The 23,848-nt window shown below is 50.0% G+C and overlaps 3 protein-coding genes across 3 annotated transcripts in view; all 3 read left to right on the plus strand.

Annotated features, from left to right (window-relative positions):
- srms (src-related kinase lacking C-terminal regulatory tyrosine and N-terminal myristylation sites) overlaps positions 1–3,995 on the plus strand; it is a 27,995-nt gene extending 24,000 nt beyond the window's left edge. Inside the window, 2 exon segments of the mRNA XM_030119224.1 lie at positions 86–242; positions 363–3,995. Of these exon segments, the coding sequence (XP_029975084.1) occupies positions 86–242; positions 363–562 (357 nt within the window). The 3' untranslated portion in view covers positions 563–3,995.
- On the plus strand, positions 2,141–4,857 carry LOC115408320 (mucin-2-like). Its single transcript, XM_030119010.1, has 4 exons — positions 2,141–2,161; positions 3,387–3,474; positions 3,520–4,397; positions 4,453–4,857. Exons 1-4 carry the CDS (start codon positions 2,141–2,143, stop codon positions 4,762–4,764), a joined length of 1,299 nt encoding a protein of 432 aa, XP_029974870.1. The 3' UTR covers positions 4,765–4,857.
- Positions 4,858–6,271: 1,414 nt separating this feature from the next.
- Positions 6,272–15,076, plus strand: ptk6b (PTK6 protein tyrosine kinase 6b). Its single transcript, XM_030119227.1, has 8 exons — positions 6,272–7,371; positions 8,991–9,112; positions 9,814–9,977; positions 11,551–11,716; positions 11,849–12,010; positions 13,893–14,074; positions 14,157–14,310; positions 14,446–15,076. Exons 1-8 carry the CDS (start codon positions 7,046–7,048, stop codon positions 14,625–14,627), a joined length of 1,458 nt encoding a protein of 485 aa, XP_029975087.1. The 5' UTR covers positions 6,272–7,045; the 3' UTR covers positions 14,628–15,076.
- Positions 15,077–23,848: the final 8,772 nt, after the last annotated feature.

Below are 23,848 nucleotides of genomic sequence, written 5' to 3' on the forward strand. Positions count from 1 at the left end.
CCGCCGCGCCGTCATCCTGCCGCTCGGTCGGAAGCGGGACCGATCCTGACTCTGACCCGCGTGGCGTTTGGACCGACCCCCGCAGGACAGCGTCTACACCGCCAGCCGCAGCACCAAGATCCCGGTGCGCTGGACGGCGCCCGAGGCCGCCCTCTACCAGCGCTTCTCCGTCAAGTCGGACGTGTGGTCGTTCGGCGTGCTGCTGTACGAGATGATGTCCCGGGGCAAGATGCCTTATGAAGGTAACCGGCCGCCGCCGCGCCGCGCCGCGCTCAGGCGTCGGCCGTTGCCGAGTCAACCGTCTGTGAGGCCTGGTGAACCCTGGTGAAGCCCGGTCCGTGACCCGGCTCTCTGTCCTCCAGGAAAGAGCAATAAGGAGGTTCTGGACCTGCTGTCGTCGGGGTTCCGCCTGCCCTGCCCGACCCGCTGCCCCCCCAACATCTACCGCATCATGCTGGACTGCTGGGCGGCCGAGCCGTCCCAGAGGCCCTCCTTCCACGCCCTGCACAGCCAGCTGGATGCCATCTACGCCCGCATCTACTTCAAGACCATCGAGGTGTAGCGGTGGGCGGGGGGCCGCCAGACCCCGAGAGGGACCAGAACTGCTAGAACCCCGGGGGGAGGAGGGGACCGGGACCACCGGGACCACCGGGACCAGAACTGCTAGACCCCCCGGGCAGAAGCACACTGAGCACATTCACACAAACCACTCTTTCTACTTTTCTACACCTGGATGTTTTCTAGATTTCTTACTTCCTACATGTGCCACGAGCGAGTCGCGCACTCTGGAACCCCGAGGGGTCATAGGTCAGGGCTGAAACCACGTGGGGTCATAGGTCAGGGCTGAAACCACGTGGGGTCGCAGGTCAGGACTGAAATGTGCAATATCCGGCGGCGTGCCGGGGTTCTGACACGCCGCCGTCTGTCAGGGACCATCGGGTGGACGGAAACCTCGGGCGCAGTTAGCCTAGCTTAGCATGAGTCTCGCCAAACCGAACGCTGACTCTGCACTTCCTGGTCCCCGGGCCAGACCGTCCATTCAGAACCTTCAGATCGAATCAGAGGAAAACACCAATCAGAACCCGGCTTCAGTTCAGCCCGTCGTCTCCAGGGAGCGTTTTGGGTGAAGAAGCTCCAGTAAACGTACGATTACTGGTTTTTATGTTTGAGCCAGTCCTGAGCTCTTTCAGATGCTTTATAACTCACGGATTGAAAAACTGACGCTCACATGTTTTCTACTGTAGTTTCAGTAAAACTGGTGAGAAACAGATTTGCTTAACGGGTTCGACAGAGTCCTCAGCCAATCGGAGGAGAGGAGCGTCAACTTCCTGCCTGTTTGTTGCGTCCGTAGCAACCACCATAGCAACCCGGCGAAGCTGAGAGAAAAACGCCAGGCTCGTTTCCATCAGCAGAACGACGAGAGGAAAACAAACGTTTCTCTCCTGAAGCGTCTTCAAAACGACGTAAAGCCAAAGTTTTCTGTAAATACAGCCGCTGCCTTCTGATTGGCCGCGGCGCAAAAGCTGCTCTCCTCTGATTGGCTGTGGACTCTGCCAAACTCCGTTAAGCTGGTTCAGTGGGGAGAGCGGTTGTCCCACCATCGGGAGGTTGTGAGTTCGATTCCTGTCTGTCTGCCAAAGTGTCCTTGGGCAAGACACTGAACCCTGACTTGCCCCCGGTGGGGCTGCGGGCCTCTGCTGGTGGACTGAAGCGTCTGCTCGGTGGGATTGTGGAACTCCACACACACAGCTCCACATCGAGCTGTTAAAAGAGCTCAGGGCTGCTTCAAAAACACACAGCGAGTTCAGACACGTTTACAGGAGCTCCAGCCGCTTTCCCTCCATACCTTCCAAACAAGGAACGGGATGAAAATCTGCTTCCCAACATTCCTCAGCATCCGTAGGAAAAACACAATATTGTAATGAGAACGCCTGAGCCCAGAGCTCCGGAACCTTCAGCACCAAAACGACGATGCTAAAGATCTGAAATGGAGAAAGATGGACTTCAGCAGGTGCTATCCACCAGGTGCCACACACACCGTTCACATATTTATTCTGCTGTTAGTTTTTTATTTCCTGGATTTTGTGTTTTGCTATTTTGTCTGTTATTTATCTGTTTTCTTCCAAAGCTTAGCGCAGTAATGACCTCTGACCCCTTCCATGTGAGCTGTGACAGACAGCAGAGGGAACTCTGCCGCGGGATGAACACATGAACGGAGTCGTCGTCGTTCCACAGCGACGTTCTGATCACTCTGATCTGTTCCGCTGTCGTGATGGAGCTGCAGAGGCAGAACTCTGGGCTCCTGTTTCCATGACGACGCTGCTCAGAGTCAGCATTTCCAGAAAATGTTGTTTTTCCTGTTTCCGAGTGTTTTCAGTCACTCTGAGCTCCGTTGTCGTGGAAACGGACTCCAGAGGCAACGGAGGTTTAGCTTTTTTCATTTGAACTTGTTGCCGTGGAAACGGGGGAGGAGTCTCAGGCTGTGTCTGAACGTCCACGCTGTGTCCTCTACAGGACACTACAAGGGCTGTCCGAATGTCCTGACAGCAAACAAGAAGGGCACTAGAAATTTCCCACAATGCATCTTGAAAAGTAGTGAGCATCGATGGTCCCTAGACGGCTCAATATTACCCATGGTGCATTGCAAATCTTCAGCAAAATAGTGGAAGAGTAGCAGCACGAGCCGGGAAGAATTTAATAATATGTTTTTATTTATCCTTCAATGATTAGAAAGACGACAGGAAAGCACAATGCAGAATAAGAGACATTAAAGAAATATATATCACAAAGCCTCTGATTACCATGGTCTAGAGATGCGTGGATTGCGGTTGCACCCGTGGATAACGGTGGATCGGGCGGATGACGTGTCGAAAAATTAAGATTTTAGTTACATTCGGGCGGGTTGCGGTTGAAGCACTCAGATAAAAAAAAGCAACATTTTAATAGCCAAAACACTGCGGATGGCGGCAGGTTCGGTTTTGAAAATTGATAAAAAATCGTTCGTGCGAGTGGATGGCGGGCGGATGGTGATTTGAAGAAGCGGTTTCGGATGGAAAAATGAGCTATCTGCGCATCTCTAACGGCCAGGGGTCACGTGATCAGCGCTGAGGGAAAAAGTAGGGAGCTGCGAGTCCGAATCCCAACGGATTCAGGCTCTATGAAGTCCACTATGTAGTCCAGCTCTGTAGGGACTGAGGGGTGAGGACAGAGTGTGGACATTCGGACACTGCCCCCCCCCCCCCCCCCCCCCCCCCCAATTTAAACTTGATGTCGCAGTCGAGTGGCTCTGCACCGTCGTCATGGCGATGCTCTGTCACTCAGCGTCCCTGCTGTTTCGGGGACGTGGGACGCCGTGGCAGTGTGTCTCCAGGACATTGTCCTTTCAGTCAGTTGGATTTCACAGCAGAGCAGCGACGGACGAGACGGACGAGCCGGGAGGGACAGCGCTGGTCGCTCTGGACGACCCGGAACAACGTCAGTGCCTGTTCACCGGCCAGCCTGTTCACCGGCCAAACTGAGCACCCGTCGCTCTGTTCACCCCCCAGACTGTTCACCCCCCAGACTGTTCACCCCCCAGACTGTTCACCCTCCAGACTGTTCACCCTCCAGACTGTTCACCCCCCAGACTGTTCACCCTCCAGACTGTTCACCCTCCAGACTGTTCACCCCCCAGACTGTTCACTCTCCAGACTGTTCACCCTCCAGACTGTTCACCCCCCAGACTGTTCACTCTCCAGACTGTTCACCCTCCAGACTGTTCACCCCCCAGACTGTTCACCCCCCAGACTGTTCACCCCCCAGACTGTTCACCCTCCAGACTGTTCACCCTCCAGACTGTTCACTCTCCAGACTGTTCACTCTCCAGACTGTTCACCCTCCAGACTGTTCACCCTCCAGACTGTTCACCCTCCAGACTGTTCACTCTCCAGACTGTTCACCCTCCAGACTGTTCACTCTCCAGACTGTTCACTCTCCAGACTGTTCACCCTCCAGACTGTTCACTCTCCAGACTGTTCACTCTCCAGACTGTTCACTCTCCAGACTGTTCACTCTCCAGACTGTTCACTCTCCAGACTGTTCACCCTCCAGACTGTTCACCCTCCAGACTGTTCACCCTCCAGACTGTTCACTCTCCAGACTGTTCACTCTCCAGACTGTTCACCCTCCAGACTGTTCACTCTCCAGACTGTTCACTCTCCAGACTGTTCACCCTCCAGACTGTTCACTCTCCAGACTGTTCACTCTCCAGACTGTTCACCCTCCAGACTGTTCACCCTCCAGACTGTTCACCCTCCAGACTGTTCACTCTCCAGACTGTTCACCCTCCAGACTGTTCACTCTCCAGACTGTTCACTCTCCAGACTGTTCACTCCAGACTCTTCCCCCTCCAGACTCCAGACTCTTCCCCCTCCAGACTCTTCCCCCTCCAGACTCCAGACTCTTCCCCCTCCAGACTCTTCCCCCTCCAGACTCCAGGCTCTTCCCCCTCCAGGCTCTTCCCCCTCCAGGCTCTTCCCCCTCCAGGCTCTTCCCCCTCCAGACTCCAGACTCTTCCCCCTCCAGGCTCTTCCCCCTCCAGACTCTTCCCCCTCCAGACTCTTCCCCCTCCAGATTCCAGGCTCTTCCCCCTCCAGGCTCTTCCCCCTCCAGGCTCTTCCCCCTCCAGAGGACCGTCTCTTCTGGTTCTGGTCTGTTATCCTGTACAGAGGACGGTTCCAGCCGGGACCGGTTCCTGCATGCCAGAGCCAAGTCCTGGAAACTTGAGCCATATTCACTGAAGCGCTGCTTCCTGGTTCCGCCTGCGCGCCGGCAGGCAGCAACTCTTGTTATGCAAAGAATAAAGTATTTTAAGAATGATTTGAATTCTGGCTGCGGTGCTGCTGTTCTCTCGTCCGACCGGACATGACAGTCCTGTTCCAGGAGGGAAGAACAATTCATGAGTCATGTTGTCACCACCATGAGGATGAGTCAGTGAAACTCATTTCTGCAGCGCTCTTCCCAGATCAGCCTCACAAAGATCAAAACATCACACAGAACAGAAAATCAAAGCGATAGGAGTCATATGGGCGGAACACGGTTCTGCCAGGACGGCGCTGGCCCGGGTCCGAAGCCTCTCCTGAAACAGATGTTTTTAAGGGTTTTTGAAGCCTCCTCTGAGTCCAGGACCAGGTCTGGAGGAAGCTGCTTCCAGAGGCTGGATGTGAACCAGCGGTCGCTCCTGGGTTTCAGACGAGTCCAGGGACTCTCAGCAGGTTCTGACCTGAGGACCTTCAGCCCGTCTCCGTGAGGCCGCTCCAGCCGAGGCTTCCCCTCCAGTCACGCCTCGATCCCACAGAGCCTTTCTGGATCCCAGTAGCAAGGTGTACAGTCAGGACCTGACGACTTCTGGCTGTTCAGTGTGTGAATTTATTACAGTAACATGTTGCTTCCCTGACAAGGAATTCTAGTCTCTGAGTCCCTGGTCTACCGAAAGTAGCGTCCAGCAGGCGAAAAGCGATGTCTGATCTGTGTGTGTGCATTTCTGATCCCTCGCTCGCAGGCGGGGTTCTCAAACAGTGGTTCTCGGTAGTTTTCCATCGTCCGCCCCGTCCTCTCTCCCAGGCACGGGGATCTCCCAGGTTTCGCATCCCGGGTTATCTCGCCCCGACAGACTCTGTCCTTCACTCCCTCAGGTGTTTTCTGGAAGAGCTCAGACGAGACAAACTTCCCGGGACCTCCTGAGCTTTTTTCATGGTTAAGGTTACAAATCATCACGAAATACATAAGCAGCTGCAAAACAAAGTTAAATGCATTTACCGGGTATATTGTGGTATTTTCCCCTGAGTATCATATGTGAGCAAGTATTAGAATAAGAATACTGAAACTAAATAAATTCCCACAACCTCAGGCTCCGGGCCGAGATGTAGCGGGTGACTCAGCCGCTGATGGACATGGGGGCCTGGCCGTGTAGAGGTCAGAAGGTCAGCACCAGGATTTTAAACTGGACACGGAGCACAGCGGGGGGCCAGAGGAGGGATTTTAACACAGGTGTGTGATGTGGGACCTCCAGGTGGCGCTGGTCAGCAGCCTCAGCTGGGTTCTGGACGTTCTGCAGACCAGCAGCTCTTCCTGGTCCAGGCGGCGATCAGCTGCTGCAGGAGTCCAGCTGATCAGGATCTGGTGGTCAAATGGGTCAAAGGTCGAGGACAGGTCCACGAGGGCCAGAATGAGAAAACTGTATCTGTTCATTCATCCTTTCATTCTGAGGAGAAAACTCAGCGTTTCGTATCCAGAACCTCGTTCTTTCTCTCAGGAACGTGGACGATGGAGACGGAGACGTTCCCGTTCGCTCGGTTTCACTTCCTGTCTGACCCTGCTTCCCTGGAACATCAGGACCAGCGTGGAACAGAGCCAGAACCGCATGAAGGAGCAGCCTGAAGCGTGAAGCGGACCGAGCCGCCGGCTCTGGATCAGGATCAACAGAACCCGAACCAGCAGACGGGAAGGCCAAGAAAACATCCTGCAGGAGAGGAAGTGAGAACAGCGCCCAGCGCTCTCACTTCCTGTTCTCACCATGAACTTTTCACTCCTCAGTTTCCCAACAGGGAGGAGGAAGAGGAGGAGGATGAAGAGGAAGACTGTCTGTCTGAGAGCAGCTTCTGTTGCCGCTGGATTTAAACAGACATCGGTGAAGTGAGATGAGTTTTTCCAGCTGAACGTCTCGTGACAGTAACGGATCCTGGCTGCTCAGGAACAGTCCGGATCGCTGCTTCCGGCGTCGCTCGTCGTTCTGGGTTTGGTTCCCGCGGAGGAAGCTGCAGGTTCATGGTTTTTCTTTCACACCTGAGTCTCTCTCAGCTGAGCTTCATCCTGGGCGGGGCTCCAGGCCCGCGGCCTCGTGCCAACACTTCACACGGGGAAGTTATTGTGAGCAGCAGCTCGTGCGTGAGCACTGCGCGCCGCGGACGCTCCAGCTGTGCGCCCCGCGGACCCTGTGCCACTGCGCACTGCGCACGGCGGACCCTCCACCCTCCCGGTGCTCCCTGGCCGCCTCGCGGCGGGAGGGATGAGCCGACCCGGCGCTCGGGCCGGATCCTCTCCGGAGGACCGTCTGCGCAGAGCGTGCCCGTGCCTGGGCGCGCTCTGGGACCGGATCTTCCAGGAGAAGAGCGACCCCCCCGCTCCGCCCGGCCCCGTCTACACCGCGATGTGGTCGTTCGAGGCGGGCCACCCGGACGAGCTGTCCTTCCGGAGGGGAGACCTCTTCCTCGTGCTCAACAGCAGCGGGGACTGGTGGGACGCGCACAAGATCGAGCGCAACGGGCGCGTGCTGGCCGCCGGCATCGTGCCCAGCAACTACCTGACCCAGGCGGACTCCCTGAGCGAGCAGCCGTGAGTGGAGCATCCTCCGTACGGACCGTACCCCGTCCAGCCTCCCCGCCTCGCGGCAACGCGCCCGGGCGCGCGTGCCACCTGTTGCGCAAACGCCGCTGTGTTTGTTCCGCTGAGTTCAGCGAGTCAGAGCTTTATGGGAAGAGAGGGAGAGAGTCCAGAGTCCAGCGTTAACGTTAAATGTCGCGTTAATCACCGTGAAAAGTGAGAACTAATGGATCCAGAGAGAGAGAGAGAGGGAGAGAGAGAGAGAGAGAGAGGGAGAGAGAGAGAGAGAGAGAGAATCCCTGTGTTTACATGGGACTTTTTATTCCTCTATGAATCAGATTAAAGCCCAATTCTGCTCTAAAAAGATCTTAAACGCCTGAAAACTCAGAATGAAGTTTGAATCTGAATAGAGAGAGAGAGAGAGAGAGAGATTCAGCTCCTTTCTTCAGGGAAAATAGAGATATTTGGATAAAAGAGCTGAAAGTGGGGAATCCGCCGCATCCTGACATTTCATGACTGTGATTGATCTCAGTGTTGTTTCCATGGTTACAGCAGTTTAATCATTCATAACAACCGGTCGGGGCTCAGCTGCTTTGTGGTTTACAGTCAGAGAATAAACTGTGCTATATAACCCGTCAGAACCGTCCGGACCGTCAGAACCTGAACGCCACAGCTTGTCCTGCTGCTGTTAGTGAGGATGTGACCTCTCACCTCTGGTCCGGGTCGCCCGCTCGCCGCTCCTGCTTGAATTAAAATAAATCAGTCTCAGTTCCTCACTGAGTGAGAGGAGAGTTTAAAACAGCTGAAGGTTCAGGAAAAGTCTGATTTAGTCTGTGCTGGAATGACCTTTGACCTCAGCTCTTCTGCGAACAGGAAGCACTTTGTTGTCTTTAATCGTCGAAACGTAAAACCAGAACCGACCGTCAGCGGGAAGCGGAAACGCTTACAAGCAACGGTCCAAGTCCAGACAGTAAAGCTGTGTGTGTGTGTGTGTGTGTGTGTGTGTGTGTGTGTTTAGTTCCAATCAGCACGTTTTAGAATGGCTCACGTGGAGCCTCCACTGACGAGTCCAACACACACACACACACACACACACACACACACACACACACACACACACACACACACACACACACACACACACACACACACACACACACACACACACACACACGTTAGTATTTCTATCCTTGTGGGGACCTTCCATTGACTCCCATTCATGTCTAACCCTGACCCTGACCCTAACCCAGACCCTAACCCAGACCAAAACAAAGCCTAACCCTAAAGAAATGTTTTTGCACTTTTACTTTTTTCAGTAACAACAACATGGTCAAGAAAACATTGTTTCTCCTCATTGGGACCGAAAAAGGTCCCACAAGGCACATCGAGCAGGTTTTTCTATGCTTGTGGGGACATTTGGTCCCCACAAGCATAGAAAAACCCGTACACACACACACACACACACACACACCTCAGACTGGAAGTGAGGTGTGTGTGCGGTGTGTGTCCGTTCATTTCCGTTTCCGTTCCTCCGCCTCGGTTCGGTCGCTCTTCAGGAGTCTGAACGTTCTCTCCAGTCCCTGCTGTGGTTCTACTGAGGAACGTGGGCGGTTCTGCCGGTCTCTCCTCAGGTGGTACTTCGGGACGATGAACCGGTTCGACGCTCAGGGTCACCTGATGGGCCCCGAGAACCAGGACGGGTCCTTCCTGGTCCGGCACAGCGAGCGGGACGGCGTGGGATACGTTCTGTCAGGCAAGGCCAGTAGAACCCAGAGAGGGGAACGCTGACCGGGTTCCACTACACGATGTTCTTCCAGCCGAGGTTCTCTTACATTCACTGATATTTCTACGTGATCGATGGTTTGTAGCGTTTGAGACAGGGGTGTCCAACATGAGGCTCGTGGACCAAAATGACACCTGCTAGAGGCTCCAATCCGGACAAGAAAAATATACAAATGTTGTTTATAAAAGAAAAAAAAAACATTGATTTTATTTCTTTAAAAAAAAAAAAGTGTCTTCAGATCAGCAGACACGGCGGAACACTGAGAGGTCTGTGAAAGCTAGCGTTAGCCTCACAGCCATGCTGTCAGGCTGGGACTGGAAAAACACCCACAATGCAACAGCCACAGGAGCTTCAGGGACGTTTCACTGGATTTTTTCACCAGAAGGTTTCATTAAAGTTGAGATTCGAGTCATTTTCTGAATTAATTCTTGAAAGATATCAGCCTGTTCCTCAGCTGGTTACCTAGAACCACGCCGCGGGCCTGGAGGCCGGAACGTAAAGAAAGCTGCGGAACGTGTTCAGAGTCAAAGTGAATGTGAAACGTTCCAGGTCTGCCGGGCGGGCGTTGATCTGTGATGGCCGACAGGAACCTTCTTATTGGACGAGTTTCTTCTTGAAGACCTTCTCCAGATCCTTCCACTGACCGGGTTTCTGAACCGCTGTCTCCGCAGTCCGGTCGTCCAATCGGGTGAAGCATTACAAGATCGTCCAGTCCAATGAGAGCAGCTTCCACATCGCGGCCAGCCTGCCGTTCCCCACCCTGCAGGCTCTGGTGGAACACTACCAGAGCGCCGTCCTGCAGAACGCCGGCCGGCTGGGGAGCGCCTGCAAGAGGGTGAGACGGTCGTTCGTCCAATGTGACGCCACTGAGCGCCACAGCCAGCAGGAAACATGGCCGCCGAACGGCACGGACGCTGGAGCGCTCGGTCACGTTTATGAAAACAGCTTTACAGGTTCAGGTTTCATGGAAGGAATCAAAAACCGCAAGACGCAAAAAAAGACGTGACGACTTTATTTAGATGAAGGGCGTGTTTCAGATTCACTCCAGAGTGAATCTGAAAATCTCAACATGTCCACTGCTGGTAATACTGCTAGTGGCTAACTAACTAACTAACTAACTAACTAACCAACCATATAAAACTAAAAACTAAATTAACTAACTACTAAGTAGCTAAGTAACTACTAACTAAATAAATAAGCAACTGCTTTAAAACTAAAAACTAAATTAACTAATTACTAAGTAGCTAACTAACTAACTACTAACTAAATAACTAAATAACTAATTACTACTAACAAAATGACCAATGAACTACTAAATAGCTAAATAATTGACAGATTAAATAAATAACCAGCTACTACTAATTAAATAACTAACTAATCATCCAACTACTAACTAACTAACTGACTAAGTAACTAACTATCCAACTACTACTAACTAAATAACTATTACCAACTATTGACTGACTGACTGAATAACTAACAAACTTACTACCACTACTTGCTAAATTACCAACTACTAGAAAACTAATCAACTAAATAACTAACTGATTAAATAACTAACCAACTACTACTAATTGAATAACTAACCATCCAACTAATAACTGACTGGCTGACTAACTAAATGACTAACTAACTAAATAAACTACTGACTAAATAACTATTTCTAATGAATTAGATAACTAACGAACTAAATAAGTAACGTCCAACTACCAACTAACTAACTAACTAACTAACTAACTAACCACTATAAACTGTTTACTAGGAATGGGTATCATTTACAGTTTAACTTCTGAACCTCCTGGTTCTGCTCGTTGATCCAGTTCCTTCAGTTTTTTAATATAATAATAATAATCATTTTTTTAAAGCTCAATGAAACATTGTTTTGAACTAATCACATTTCTTAACACTGATGTGTTAAACCGTGGATCATTTGGTGCTCAGCCGCAAAGCGAAAACATACAGTTTTATTTTGAAAGTGTAATTTCCATTCCTCTGAGTCTTATTTTTAAAACTGAACTCTTAGTTTTTTGGGGTGTTTTTTGCTTGTTTTTCTTCATACATGATCAAGTCCCTGTTCAGGTGTTTTTATGCATCCTGCTGTTTATAAAAGTCTGTGGACGCTTTTCTAAAGTATCGTTAAAAGAACCGGACCCTCAGAACCGGGTTCCTTTCACCCGGGACTCGGTACCTGATTCGGTTCCCTCCCGCCAACGCCGAGTCGGCATTTCACGACATCTCGATGAGAGACTCCATAAAGCAGCCAATCACAGAACCAGATCAGGTCCAGACCCGGAACTCAGAGGTCTGTGTTTTCACTACTTGTGTGTGTGTGTGTGTGTGTGTGTGTGTGTGTGTGTGTGTGTGTGTGTGTGTGTGTGTGTGTGTGTGTGTGTGTGCGCCCCCCCCAGCGGCAGCCCGGCCGGTCGGACCTGAGCCACTCCACCGTGGACCACTGGACCCTCCCGAAGGGGGAGTTCTCCCTCGGGGAGCAGCTGGGTTCCGGGTACTTCGCCGACGTTTACCGCGGACGCTGGAAGAACCTGATCAACGTGGCCGTCAAGATCCTGAAGAGCGGTAAAGGGCGGAGCACGGCGTTCGGGGGGGCACTGCCTTAGTGCCATAAAGCCTGCTTTCTTCTGGGTTTGGGTTCGAGTTCCTGCCGGTCGCTGAACAGGAAGTCAGGCCGTGTGATTTCTTCTTCTGCAGACTCGGACGTGGACTTCCGGGAGTTCCACCGAGAGGTCAACATGCTGAAGACGCTGCACCACCGCTACCTCATCTCGCTGTTCGCCATCTGCACCGAGTCGACGCCGTACTACATCATCACCGAGCTGATGGAGAAAGGCAGCCTGCTGAGCTTCCTGCGAGGTGGAACGCCGCACGCCGCCCGCCTCTCGCCGCCCGCCTCTCGCCTCTCGCCTCTCGCCCCGCCCTCCTCTCGCCCCGCCCTCCTCTCAGGCCTAAAGGGGCGGAGTGATCAGGAGAGTCTGCAGGGCCAAGGATCCAAACAGCACGATGCTAACAGCCAGCTAGCTTGTTTAAAGAAATAAAACTAACACAAAAAAGGGAAAACTTTCCTAAAATATCGAGAAAATAACAAATAAACACATAACAGCTTAGATACAGTCAGATCAGTTAGCATTAGCATTAGCATGTGGACTCATGGTAACTTGAAGGGTTTATTAGAGGTCTGGAAAAAATCGAGTCACAAAAGTACAGAGGATTTTTTTTTTTTTTTTTTTTTGCCATTTTTAAATCGATTTTTTTTCCTCAAAAACTTTAAATACTTCATTCTAGTTTTGTGTTTTGAAGCCGTGTTCAAAAATACTTGAAGACATCTGGATAGATTCTAGATAGATCTAGATTAGTTTAACAGTAATAAACTGAAGCCACCTCTGTTATTTTCTGAAGACATGAGGATAAAATGCTGGTTTGAAGAAAACTGTATTTTTTACGCTTTTATTTTTGCTTCTTATATAGCTACACAGTCAAAGCTTTTGAAAAGAAAGTTTAAAAGGTTAGACTCAGCTGTGACGAGCACTGCTCCTGACAGAGTCTCTAGATGTTTGAACTTTTTCTCATGGTCCGCTGTCAAAGCCGAAAACAACAAACAAACTGGAATGTGGCTCTCAGAGAGGCAGCCCTCCGCCACAGCTCCAATCAGTCACCAACAACAAGAAGAACACCAGATATACTAAAAAACATTGTATTCCTCCCCAACACAAACAGTGTCTGTGAGAAAGCTGTTTGCTGCTTGTTCATATCTCAGTGTTTCCTCACAGTGACCGACTCTCCGGAACCCCCCTGTTTTTGTCTGTTCTGGATCCTGGTATCCGGAACACTTCCTGATCTGGATCAGCAGCTGATCTCTCTTAGAGTCCTTGAAGAAATGACATTGTAATGTTCTCTAAGCCTCCTTGTCATTTATTGTTGAGTTATGCCCAGCTATGTGAAAGACTGCCTGATCTCTCAATGATAAAGAATCCTTTAAAAAACTGCTGGATCCAGAAAGTGATCCGGATCGTCACCAAAATTTAATGGATTCTAAGTTGCCCAGGACCCGCATTTCCACTAAGTTTCATTGCAACCCGTCCATAACTTTTTCCGTAATGTTGCTCACAAAACAACCAACCAACAAACCAACAAACCCACGTGATTACATCACCTCCTTGGCGGAGGTAAAAATCATCAGAATCAAGGAATCGCAATTTACATCAAATCAGCGCCACAAAAAACTCGTAGAAAATCAAATCAGGAACAAACATGGTCCGAGCCGTAGTCTTTATTCTCTCAGGCATTTACAGTACTTGGTTAGAAATTACCCACAATGCTTTGCCATATCCACCCTGACACAGGACTCAGGAAGCTCCCCAGGTTCCTTCAGTCCAGGTTCTCCTGGTAGAACCTTCCAAGAAGGACAGGTCTGGCCTGAAGGCTGGGCTAAGCTAAGCTAAGCTAAGCTAAGCTAAGCTAAGCTGAACAGCTCAAGTCGACGTTCCACTCCCCGTTTACGGTGGAGTTTCAAGCGGCAAAGTCTCGTTTTTTTTGTTTAAAGTTTTGCGTTTCCATGGCAACAAGTGTCCGTTTCCATAGAAACGGCAGAAACACTGTAGCCAGTGTATTTTTCAGTTGTTCCAGCAGTTGGAGCTGTTGCTGGTTTGTTGGGGTTGGGGGTCTGCCTGAAAGGGGCGGAGCCTAAAGCCTCTCAGGAAGTGGTTACCATGGAGACAGACTGTGTCCCCCCGTCCAGGACCGGAGGGCCGGCTGCAGGACGTCCCGGCGCTGGTGGACATGAGCGTGCAGGTGTCGGAGGCCATGGCGTACCTGGAGGAGCGGCGCAGCATCCACCGGGACCTGGCGGCGCGGAACGTCCTGGTGGGGGCCGACTACATCTGCAAGGTGGCCGACTTCGGCCTGGCCAGGATCATCAAGGTGGGGCGGAGACGGAGGAGCAGCGCCGCCGAGCCGAGCCGAGCCTCCGTCGGCCTGACGCCGTTCTGCTCTCCCCCGTCAGGAACCCGTCTACGTCACCACGGAGAAGAAGATCCCGTACAAGTGGAGCGCCCCCGAGGCCCTGAGCCACGGAACGTTCTCCAGCAAGTCCGACGTCTGGTCCTTCGGGATCCTGCTCTACGAGGTTTTCACCTACGGAGGCGTTCCTTACCCAGGTGGGTCCGACAGAGAGCCTCCCGACTGGACCCGGACCCTGGCTGACCCGGGTCCTGCTCGGAGCGCCGGTTTGCGGCGGGAACCCGCGGTGACCGAGCGCTGATCCGTGTTCCCCCCTCTGCTGGTCTGCTCAGGTCTGGATAACCAGGAAGTGTTCGAGCAGGTGAAGACCGGGTACCGGATGCCGAAGCCGACCGACTGCCCGGACTTCATCTACCACCTCATGACGGAGTGCTGGCAGCAGGAACCGGAGGACCGGCCCGACTTCAGGACGCTGCAGCGGCGGCTCAACAGCAGCACGTACGAGTTCAAATGAAGCCCCGCCCCCAAAGCCCTCCACTCCAGCAGGCCCCACCCCCCAGCCCTCCACCCCCCCTCCCCCCGTCACTGGCCTCTGTTCAGCTTCATGCGAACTCAAACTGACACTCATTTCCACCACCATCTTTAAACCCGTCGGTCTGACTGTTTTGTCGTTTCTCCTGGCTGTTCTGTTTTTGTCCGTCCAGCGATGCTCTTTGCTCTTCAGTGTAAAGTTTGAGAGTTTTAATGATCAGAACTCTGCACTGCAGTTTTATCTTTATCTTCACTCTTCAGATTCTGCAGAATTTCTCCAATGAAAATATCAAATCTTCAGCTGGATATTTGAAGTGGGCGGTGGGGGTCAAAGGTCGAGGGTTGAGGGTCTCGCTCAGCGCCCCCCCCCCCCCAGAACCCGGTTCAGGTTTTTGGACTGTCCAGGATGATGTAATCCTGTTCCTGAGCTGTACAGAAGTAAATATAAAAGTAGGAATAGAGAAGCTGAACTCTGGTTCAGTTTCAAATCAAAACCACAGAATGCAGCCGGTGAAGGAAGGATGGAGTTCAGCAGGAGAAGAAGAAGAAGAAACACTTTTTTATTTTCTTTTTTGTCTATTTTTTGTCTCTGCTTTTTCTGTTGTCTTTATCTTCTTTTGGTTTTGTAAAAAAAAAGTAAAAGAAACTTTAATCAGTTTATCACAATTTTTCCTGTGTTCTTTTTGCGTGTGTACTTTATCCATATTGTCTTCCTAAACTGTTTTAATCATGGAGATTATTCTGTTTCTGAAGATCAGTGTAAAACACAAATGATTAAAAAAAAAAAAACTGTTTCCGTTATATAACAGAAGTTTCAGGGACTCGAACCAGGGACTCCCCTGTGAGGCCAGTGCTCTCCACTGCACTACACTGACTGACCACTGAGGGGCAGCAGAGCCACACCACACACTTTTCAGCTCGACTGAATTTTTAAAATCCTTCAGGTATTTTATCTTTTTTCATCTTTTCTCTCATTTCTCTTCCTACTTTTTCTTTGATAATTTTCTTTTTTTAATCTTTTTATTTTCCTTTCTTTATTTTTTCCTTCTTTCTAAACATTTTCTATTTTTCTTAGTTCTTTTTTCCTTTCCATTGTTTCAGTTTTTTTTCCTATTTTTTCTTTTCCTTTGTTTTTCTCTCTTTGTTTATTATCTTTATATCAGTTTCGTCTTTGTGTTTCTTTCTTCTTTCCATCTTTCTTCTTCCTTTTCTCCACCCTCCTTTCTTTTTCTTTTTGGATTTGTTCTTTGCAAAAAAAAAAAAAAAAGAGAGAAATACTTAAACTCCTCCACTTGGGCCGGAGTCTCCCCACCGGAGAGGACAGACCGCCGTCCTCTGGTCCAGGACCAGGGCCTCGGGTCTGGAGGTGGTGATCCTCATCCCCATCACTTCACACCCGGCCGCAGACCGCCCCAGTGCATGATGGTCCAGGTTCCATGAAGCCAACAGGACAGCAAAAAGCAAAGATAAAATCCTGTGGTCCCTGACCCGGACCCCTCCGGCTCCTGGTCCCTGAACCGGACCCCCTCTGGCTCCTGGTCCCTGAACCGGACCCCCTCTGGCTCCTGGTCCCTGAACCGGACCCCCTCCGGCTCCTGGTCCCCGAACCAGACCCCCTCCGACTCCGACTCCTGGTCCCTGAACCAGACCCCCTCCGGCTCCTGGCTGCACCTGCAAATTGTGTCCATAGCGATTATAAACAGAACCAGGGACAAAGTCCAGCCCTGCTGGAGTCCAACATGCACCGGGAACAGGTCTGACTTCATGTGTACCAGACTCCCAGTCCGGTCATACACCCCGAAAAACATGGAAAAAATTAATGTTTTTCTTTCACTCACTGATGGTCTTTCTAAAGCCTCATTAATAAAGTGGAAATTATAAAAAAAAATATATATATATATATATATATATATATATATATATATATATATATATATATATATATATAAATAGTTTTTTTTTTTTTTTTTTTTTTTTTTTTTCAATCACTGATGGTCTTACTATATAACCTTACCTTCCAAATAACGTGGAAAACATGAATTTTTTTCGTTCAGTTTTCACTCACCGATGGTCTTTCTAAAGCCTTACCTCATGAATAAAGTGGAAATTATGATTTTTTTTTTTTAAATATTTCATGCACCGATGGTCTCACGATAGTCTTACCTCACGAACAAACTGGAAAATAAAGATTTTTTTTTTTTTTGTTTCCACTCACCGATGGTCTTACTTTACAACTCTTCGACTGTCGGCTGACCTCTTTAATATCATGGAGAAACGCAGCTTGTGAATCATAATCCTGCTCGCCTCATCAGACATACGCTAATGTTCATGCAAGGAATCTTTGAGTGTCTCTGTGCAGAAAGACAACTCCTGATCAGGCGGAGCGGCTGTGCTGGACAACAGGAGGAACACCGGATCCACATCAGTGTGAGAGAAGCAGAGGCCCGACCAGCCCAGACCAGATCCAGAAGAGTGAGATATCACCCCGCCTGTGAGCGAAGACTTCATAAATACACACACATTAGATCAGACATGGCCTCTGCTCTGACTCTGTCAGTGAGGCTGCTGGAGGACAGACCAGGGACACAGAGGACCAGAATTCTGTCCAGAGGCTTCGCACAAATAAATTGTAATCTGGTTCTCGTTGGAAATCTGCATTGGGACTCTTTATTTCTGCTCTCTATTTGGGATCCAAGAAAGAATGCGTAGGGTACGAGGAGCGATCGGAGGGGAGCCCGCCCGGCGCCGGAGGAAGAAAACTCCGTCCTCGACATTTGGCGTCATGAACAGGATCCCGGAGGCGGAATAAGGAGGCAGAGAAGGCACCGACGCCACAACCAGCTGGCCAGCAACTAAAAGGTAAAGTACTACCTGTTGTAAAAGTATCAATTGGCAACAACTAAACTGACGGTTGTGAAGCTGTTTGTGCTGGCACCTGCGGTTTAAATGTTGTAGAGGCAAATTTTGTTGTTGTGCGAGGTCTCATTTGTTTTTTACCTGCGTCTTCAGGGACGTCAGGGTAGGTTAAAGGTTAAAAGTTAAAATGGATGGTGAACTTGATGACGTTATAAAGGAGTTGGGTGTGAAATGGGTTGAGGATCACACTGGACGTGTGTTCCCATTTGGAAAATACTGTAAAAATGTGTGGAGATTTCTGGAAAGTGCCGCAGGGGGCACAAGGGAGCAACAGGTAAAGTACGGGAAACAGGCGAAAGAAAGGATCAGAGTGTGGCAGGAAACTAATTGTTGCCCGCCGAACAAAGATGCTGTGAGTCTGTCACTGGTGTAGAGAAATGATAACAAAGCTGAAGGAAAAGAAAGGCGAGCTGATGAGAGAAGCACAGGCTGCTGGACGGCTGAAGAAGGGAAAGATTAGAAAAACGAGGGAAAGATGTGAAGAAGTGTTGTCGTTTATGAGTGTGTTGCTGCAAGCGTCCTGGAGGGCGAGGCGCAAACAGGAGCAGAAGAAGAAGAAGAAGAAGAAGGAAGAGCTGCATAAGGGCCCTGTGGAGTGATGAGAGACAGCTGGGAGCTCAAAAGGGAGGAAGGAGAAGCAGGAGGGTCTGGCGAGACCTCCATCTGACTCGCCTCCTGATGATACCGCTGAGGGCCACGTGATGGCGCCAGTGGTGAAAATACAGGGAAAATTTCAGGAACAGGGGAATATGAACAAACCGGGAAAGCTGAAACACATGATGACTGCTACGGGATGGAAATGAAGAGAGCGGCAAGACGCGAGGAGGAGACAACGTGTGAAAGAAGAAGAAGAAACAGAAGATGATGAAGATGACAATGGAGACGAGAGAGGACGGGAGCAAGACAGAGAAATACAGCAGAAACAGAAAACATACACAAACAAATTGGAGGAAGGGTCAACAAGTCCGTCAGGGAGAGTGGAAGAAGAGGAGATAATGGATCCACCAAATTCCTCACCGCAAACACCAGCAGGAGCAAACATCCCAGCACTGCCACAGCGCGGCGCATCACGCTTTACCCCGTCCTCCTGCACACACCAGATGCCCCTATTGGCCAAATCAGAGGGTCCTCCGATCTACAGACCATTCACATTCACAGACCTGAAGGCGGTATCAGAGAAGTTACCTCCATTAAAGGATGGCACACCAAATTTCTCAGATGCTTAACAGAGGTCACTACAGGAGAACAATTATGTCTCAGGGATTCAAGGAAAATAATTCAGGCCAAAGGGGGGTTACATACACTTAATGAACTGGAAGGAAGAGCAAATACCACGACTGAACCAGACAATGAACCACTGGGACATTACATAGAGGACTTGACTAAAGAACTAAGACGGATGTTTCCAGTAAACATGGGAGCCCTAGAACAGGTGCACCTGCCGTACAACGGAGAGGACCCTCACAGGGTTTTACATGACGCACAGGACACGTGGCTGGATACGACTGGGACTAGACATGACGAGGACCGATTACAGACATACATGTTTAGAAATGCAGTGCTTACAGGGTGTCCAGCAAAAGTACGGGAGCAGATGGAGGAGAATCCCAATCTGCCAGATTCAGCTCAGGAGACATGGACCAAGACTCTGATTTTCTACCTGACCAGATATAAGAAAAAACAAGATAACGCCGAAAAAGGCAGAAAGGAAAAAGAGGAACAATTACTCTCCATGCAACTACAGAATGTGAAACAAGCCACATCAGCACCGAAGAAACAAATGTCACAACAGCAGGCACAGCCACCGCAGCACTTCCCCTCCTCCACCACAACCAGCACCACATCACCACTGCCAACAATCACCACAGGGTCATGGGAACGGGGGAAATGGAGGAGGGGGACAAGGTGGAGGACCCAGAGGCAGAAGAGGGGGACAGCAGAGGTGGAGTAGAGGTGGGATCAGCAGGACAGATGCAGCTGCTGTGGACAGCCAGGCCACTGGGCAAGGGAATGTCCGCACAACCAAAGAAGCAGGAGCCAAAGGGGAGGTTATGGGTAACCTCCAGCACCACCAAACTCCCAGCTGATGCCACCACCACCGCCTGAAGCAACAGGGGGAAGCCAACTCCCCTACGGGTGCCTAGAGGAGCTTGGACCAGAGGCGATGGCAGAACCGATGGTCTCTATGACAGTTGATGGACAGAAGTTGCAGTTTATGGTGGATACAGGTGCAACGTATTCCACTGTGAACAATCACACACCACCACACCACTCTCGCACAAGACTGTCAACTTAATGGGATTCTCTGGGACATCAAACACCTGCCAATTCACGAAACCGCTGCCAGTCCAGCTGGGCAACCAGAAACACCGACATCCGTTCATCTATTCTCCAGGATGCCCAGTAAACTTACTGGGGAGGGACTTGTTGATAAAACTCAACGCCCAAATGTCATGCACGGCTGATGGAGTAACAATGACTCTTCCAGGTGGGCAAAGTCAACCACTTTTGGGGACGATGAAAACAATGTTGCCACAGTTCACATCTTCGACTCAAGAGGGGGCCGTGATCTACTGGCTCCTCCTGGAAACACCAGACTCCGCCTCCATACTGTCGAAGCTTGAACCCTGGATGCCGTGGGTGATGTCTCTGAATCCCTACATGCCTCCTGCAGATCCCCTACGCTGCACATTGTTTTATGACAGACACCAAGATTTACATTATGAACATGATTTTTTGACACACCTACAAAACACAAATTGGACATTCACCACAAAAGACATCTGTGTAGGACAGGAGGGTGTAGCAGCATCTGCCATCCTTCCGGGGGATTTAAAACCGTGGTATAAAAACGACACAGCCCCACATGTTTCTCTGTTGTTGGCGCATGGACATCAGGCTCAGGAGCTGGGACCGATGGCTGAGAAGGATGAGAAGGCAGTTGACTGGGAAGACACATTTCATCCACAGGTAAAGTACTCCAAAACTACGAAAATGTATAAACTCACTTTGACTGGTTCGGAGTACTCGACTGCAGACCACGAATGGCTGACTAGAGATCATGGACGGGAAGTGACTGACGCTCAGGGGACAGAGGACATGTTAAAAACAGTACCAGAAACACTGTGGTCCAGAGACTCGACTGACGTAGGTTGTTTGACTGGAGTGGAAGCTGCTTTTGAAGTAACGTCCCGGGTGCCTGTCAATAAGCCTCAATATAAAATCCCTCAACAAGCACAAGAAGGTCTGTCCGAAACCATTCAGGGCTTATTAAAGGCAGGAGTACTTTATGAAACAATCTCTCCTTGGAACACACCCATAATTTCAGTAGAAAAATCAACAGGGAATTACAAAATGGTCCACAACCTAAGGTTCATTAACAAGGTGACCTCCTCTCCTCTATCGGCAGTTCCTAACCCAGTAGCAGCTTTTGGACAAGTAGCATCCTCACACAAAAGGTTCTCGGTGATAGACTTATCAAATGCATTTTTCTGTGTTCCTCTGACACCAGCACTACAACCTATTTTTGCATTCACATTTCAAGGTGTGCAATACACCTACTCCAGACTACCACAAGGATTTTTGCTCTCCCCTGAAATCTTCAACCAGATTCTTAAAGGCTTGCTCCAGGATTTGGTGCTGCCAGAGGGGGTAGTTTTAGTACAATACGTCGGTGACTTGCTTATTGCAGCCCCAACAGAAACTACGTGTCTACAAGCCACTCAACAAGTCCTGGTAAAATTGGCAAAGGTGGGCTTTAAAGTCTCAAAATCCAAATTACAGTGTGCACGGCCCACTGTACAGTTCTTAGGGAAACTAATCACTCAGGAAGGTTCCCGACCCTCAGCCGCACACGCCACAGACATCCTACAACACCCACTGCCAGTCACTGTAAAAGATTTAATGTCATTTTTGTCACCTCCCAAAAAACGTGGAAAAAATGAACATTTTTTTCAGTTTTCACTCACTGATGGTCTTACTACAGCCGTAAATCATGAGTAAAGTGGAAATTATGAAAAATTTGTTTTTTTTAAATTTTCACTCATTGTTGGCCTTACCTCATCAACAAACTGAAAATTATTAATTTTTAAAAAAATGTTCACTCACCGATGGTCTTACTATAGGCTTACATTTTGAATAACATAAAAAAAGATTTTTTTTTTCAGTTTTCACTCACTGATGGTCTTACAATAGCATTACCTCAAGAAGAAACTAGAAAATAATGAATTTTTTGTTTAAATCTTCATCCATCGTTGGTCTTATTATAGGCTTACCTCCCAAATAACGTGAAAAAAAATGAAACTTTTTTTTTCAGTTTTCACTCATCGATGTCTTACTAATGCCTTAAATCATAAATAAAGTGGAAATTATGAAAAAGTTTTTTTTTCACTTACTATATACGGCCTTACCTCATTAACAAACTGGAAATTATAAAAAAATAAAAATAATTTTCACTCACCGGTGGTCGTACTATAGCTTTACCTCCTGAATAACATGGAAAAAATGAATTGTTTTTTTAAGTTTTCACTCATCGATGGCCTTACCTCACGAACAAACTTGAAAATAATGATTTTTTTTTTTTTCTTTTTCATTCATCCTTGGTCTTACTATAGCCTTCTGGAAGAGACTTTCCCGGGGAACATGAGGAGCGTGATTGCCTGCAGACTCGGGTCTCATCACCTGCTGGCGAGCTGCGTGCCTGAGCTTTACCACGCTGATGGTGTCCCACGTTGATGACATCATCAGCGCGACAGAGCACAGCAAGGTAAACATGGAGCAGAGTCGACGAATCTCCTCTTCTCCACGGATCCAGAGAGCTCTCCGATCTCACCATCTTGCCAACGCCGTGTCATCTCCATGAGGGATGTCTCTCGCTGTGTCCTGAAACAACTAGCGTGCTAACGGCGTGCTAACGTAGCCACGCTATAGCAACATCGTCACGAAAATTACCGGGTTGACCCCGGTCTGCCTTTCCCACTGAGGCCGAGTGGAGGTGAGCCGATTAAAACCCGGGTCGCTTGCAGGGTCAGTCAACCCGGATCGAGATGCCATTTGAACTCTTTCCCATGAGGAGCCATGAGGAGCCATGAGGAGCCATGAGGAGCCGGGTATCAGCGGGTTTAAACGGGTTGTTTGGCCGGTGGGAAAGGGGGGTAACAGAGACGTGCCAACCAGGACAGTCCATCCAGAGACTGACGGTACTCAGGCTGAATCCCATCCACCCCCAGTTCCTTCACCCCGAGGAGCTGAGCAACCACCTCGGAGACTTCAGCTTGGGTGATGGACGAGTCCACTTCTGAGACCTAGATCCACCTCTGAGACCTCAGACCCCAGTCCACCTCTGAGACCTCAGTCCACCTCTGAGACCTCAGACCCCAGTCCACCTCTGAGACCTGAGTCCTCCTCTGAGACCTGAGTCCTCCTCTGAGACCTGAGTCCTCCTCTGAGACCTGAGTCCTCCTCTGAGACCTCAGACCCCAGTCCACCTCTGAGACCTCAGTTCACCTCTGAGACCTCAGACCCCAGTCCACCTCTGAGACCTGAGTCTTCCTCTGAGACCTGAGTCCTCCTCTGAGACCTGAGTCCTCCTCTGAGACCTGAGTCCTCCTCTGAGACCTCAGACCCCAGTCCACCTCTGAGACCTCAGTCCACCTCTGAGACCTCAGACCCCAGTCCACCTCTGAGACCTGAGTCCTCCTCTGAGACCTGAGTCCTCCTCTGAGACCTCGGCCTCTGATCCCTCTGTGGACCCTCCAATCAGCCGGTCTCAGAGCGGCGTATGGGAGCGCTGAGCGGCTGCAGTGAGCGGACGCCATGTGGAGCTCGATGTGTTTAAACAGCAGAATAAACAGAACCAGGCAGGAGAAGCAGACGCACAAAGACAGAGTTAGAGACTGTCTGAAGGTCAGAGGTCAGACGTGGAGTGGTGAGGGAGAGCAAGTGCTCATTGATAGATGGTTAACAGACTATAAATCATGGCTGTTAGCCGTTAGCTGCTAACTGCGAACCGGCAGCAGGGGCGGGACTTTAGGTTTTGTCTGCACCAATCAGATGAGCCGGATTTCTTGTTCCGCCTGTTTGGTCAGAGTTCATTTTGGCCGACAGCGCCCCCAGGAGTCAGTCAGTGGTCCATCAGGTCTATCAGGTCCGTTAGCGGTCCGTTAGCAGTCCGTTAGCGGTCCGTTAGCGGTCCGTTAGCAGTCCGTTAGCGGTCCGTTAGCGGTCTGCTCTCTGAAGAGCAGCCAGCAGCAAGAAGAACCAAATGAAGGCATGAAAATCTGGAAATAT

This window comes from Salarias fasciatus, chromosome 20, assembly GCF_902148845.1.
Source record: "Salarias fasciatus chromosome 20, fSalaFa1.1, whole genome shotgun sequence".
Lineage (NCBI taxonomy): Eukaryota > Metazoa > Chordata > Actinopteri > Blenniiformes > Blenniidae > Salarias > Salarias fasciatus.

Excerpts from the sequence above, each read along its gene's own strand:
- LOC115408320 (XM_030119010.1), top strand. The coding sequence starts at position 2,141 with ATGACCTCTGACCCCTTCCAT. Across the intron at positions 3,475-3,519 it reads TCTGGACGACCCGGAACAAC|CACCCGTCGCTCTGTTCACC; the intron begins GTCAGTGCCTGT and ends GGCCAAACTGAG. Across the intron at positions 4,398-4,452 it reads TCTTCCCCCTCCAGACTCCA|GACTCTTCCCCCTCCAGACT; the intron begins GACTCTTCCCCC and ends CTTCCCCCTCCA.
- ptk6b (XM_030119227.1), top strand. The coding sequence starts at position 7,046 with ATGAGCCGACCCGGCGCTCGGGCCGGATCCTCTCCGGAGGACCGTCTG. Across the intron at positions 12,011-13,892 it reads CCTGCTGAGCTTCCTGCGAG|GACCGGAGGGCCGGCTGCAG; the intron begins GTGGAACGCCGC and ends CCCCCCGTCCAG. Across the intron at positions 14,311-14,445 it reads CGGAGGCGTTCCTTACCCAG|GTCTGGATAACCAGGAAGTG; the intron begins GTGGGTCCGACA and ends TGGTCTGCTCAG.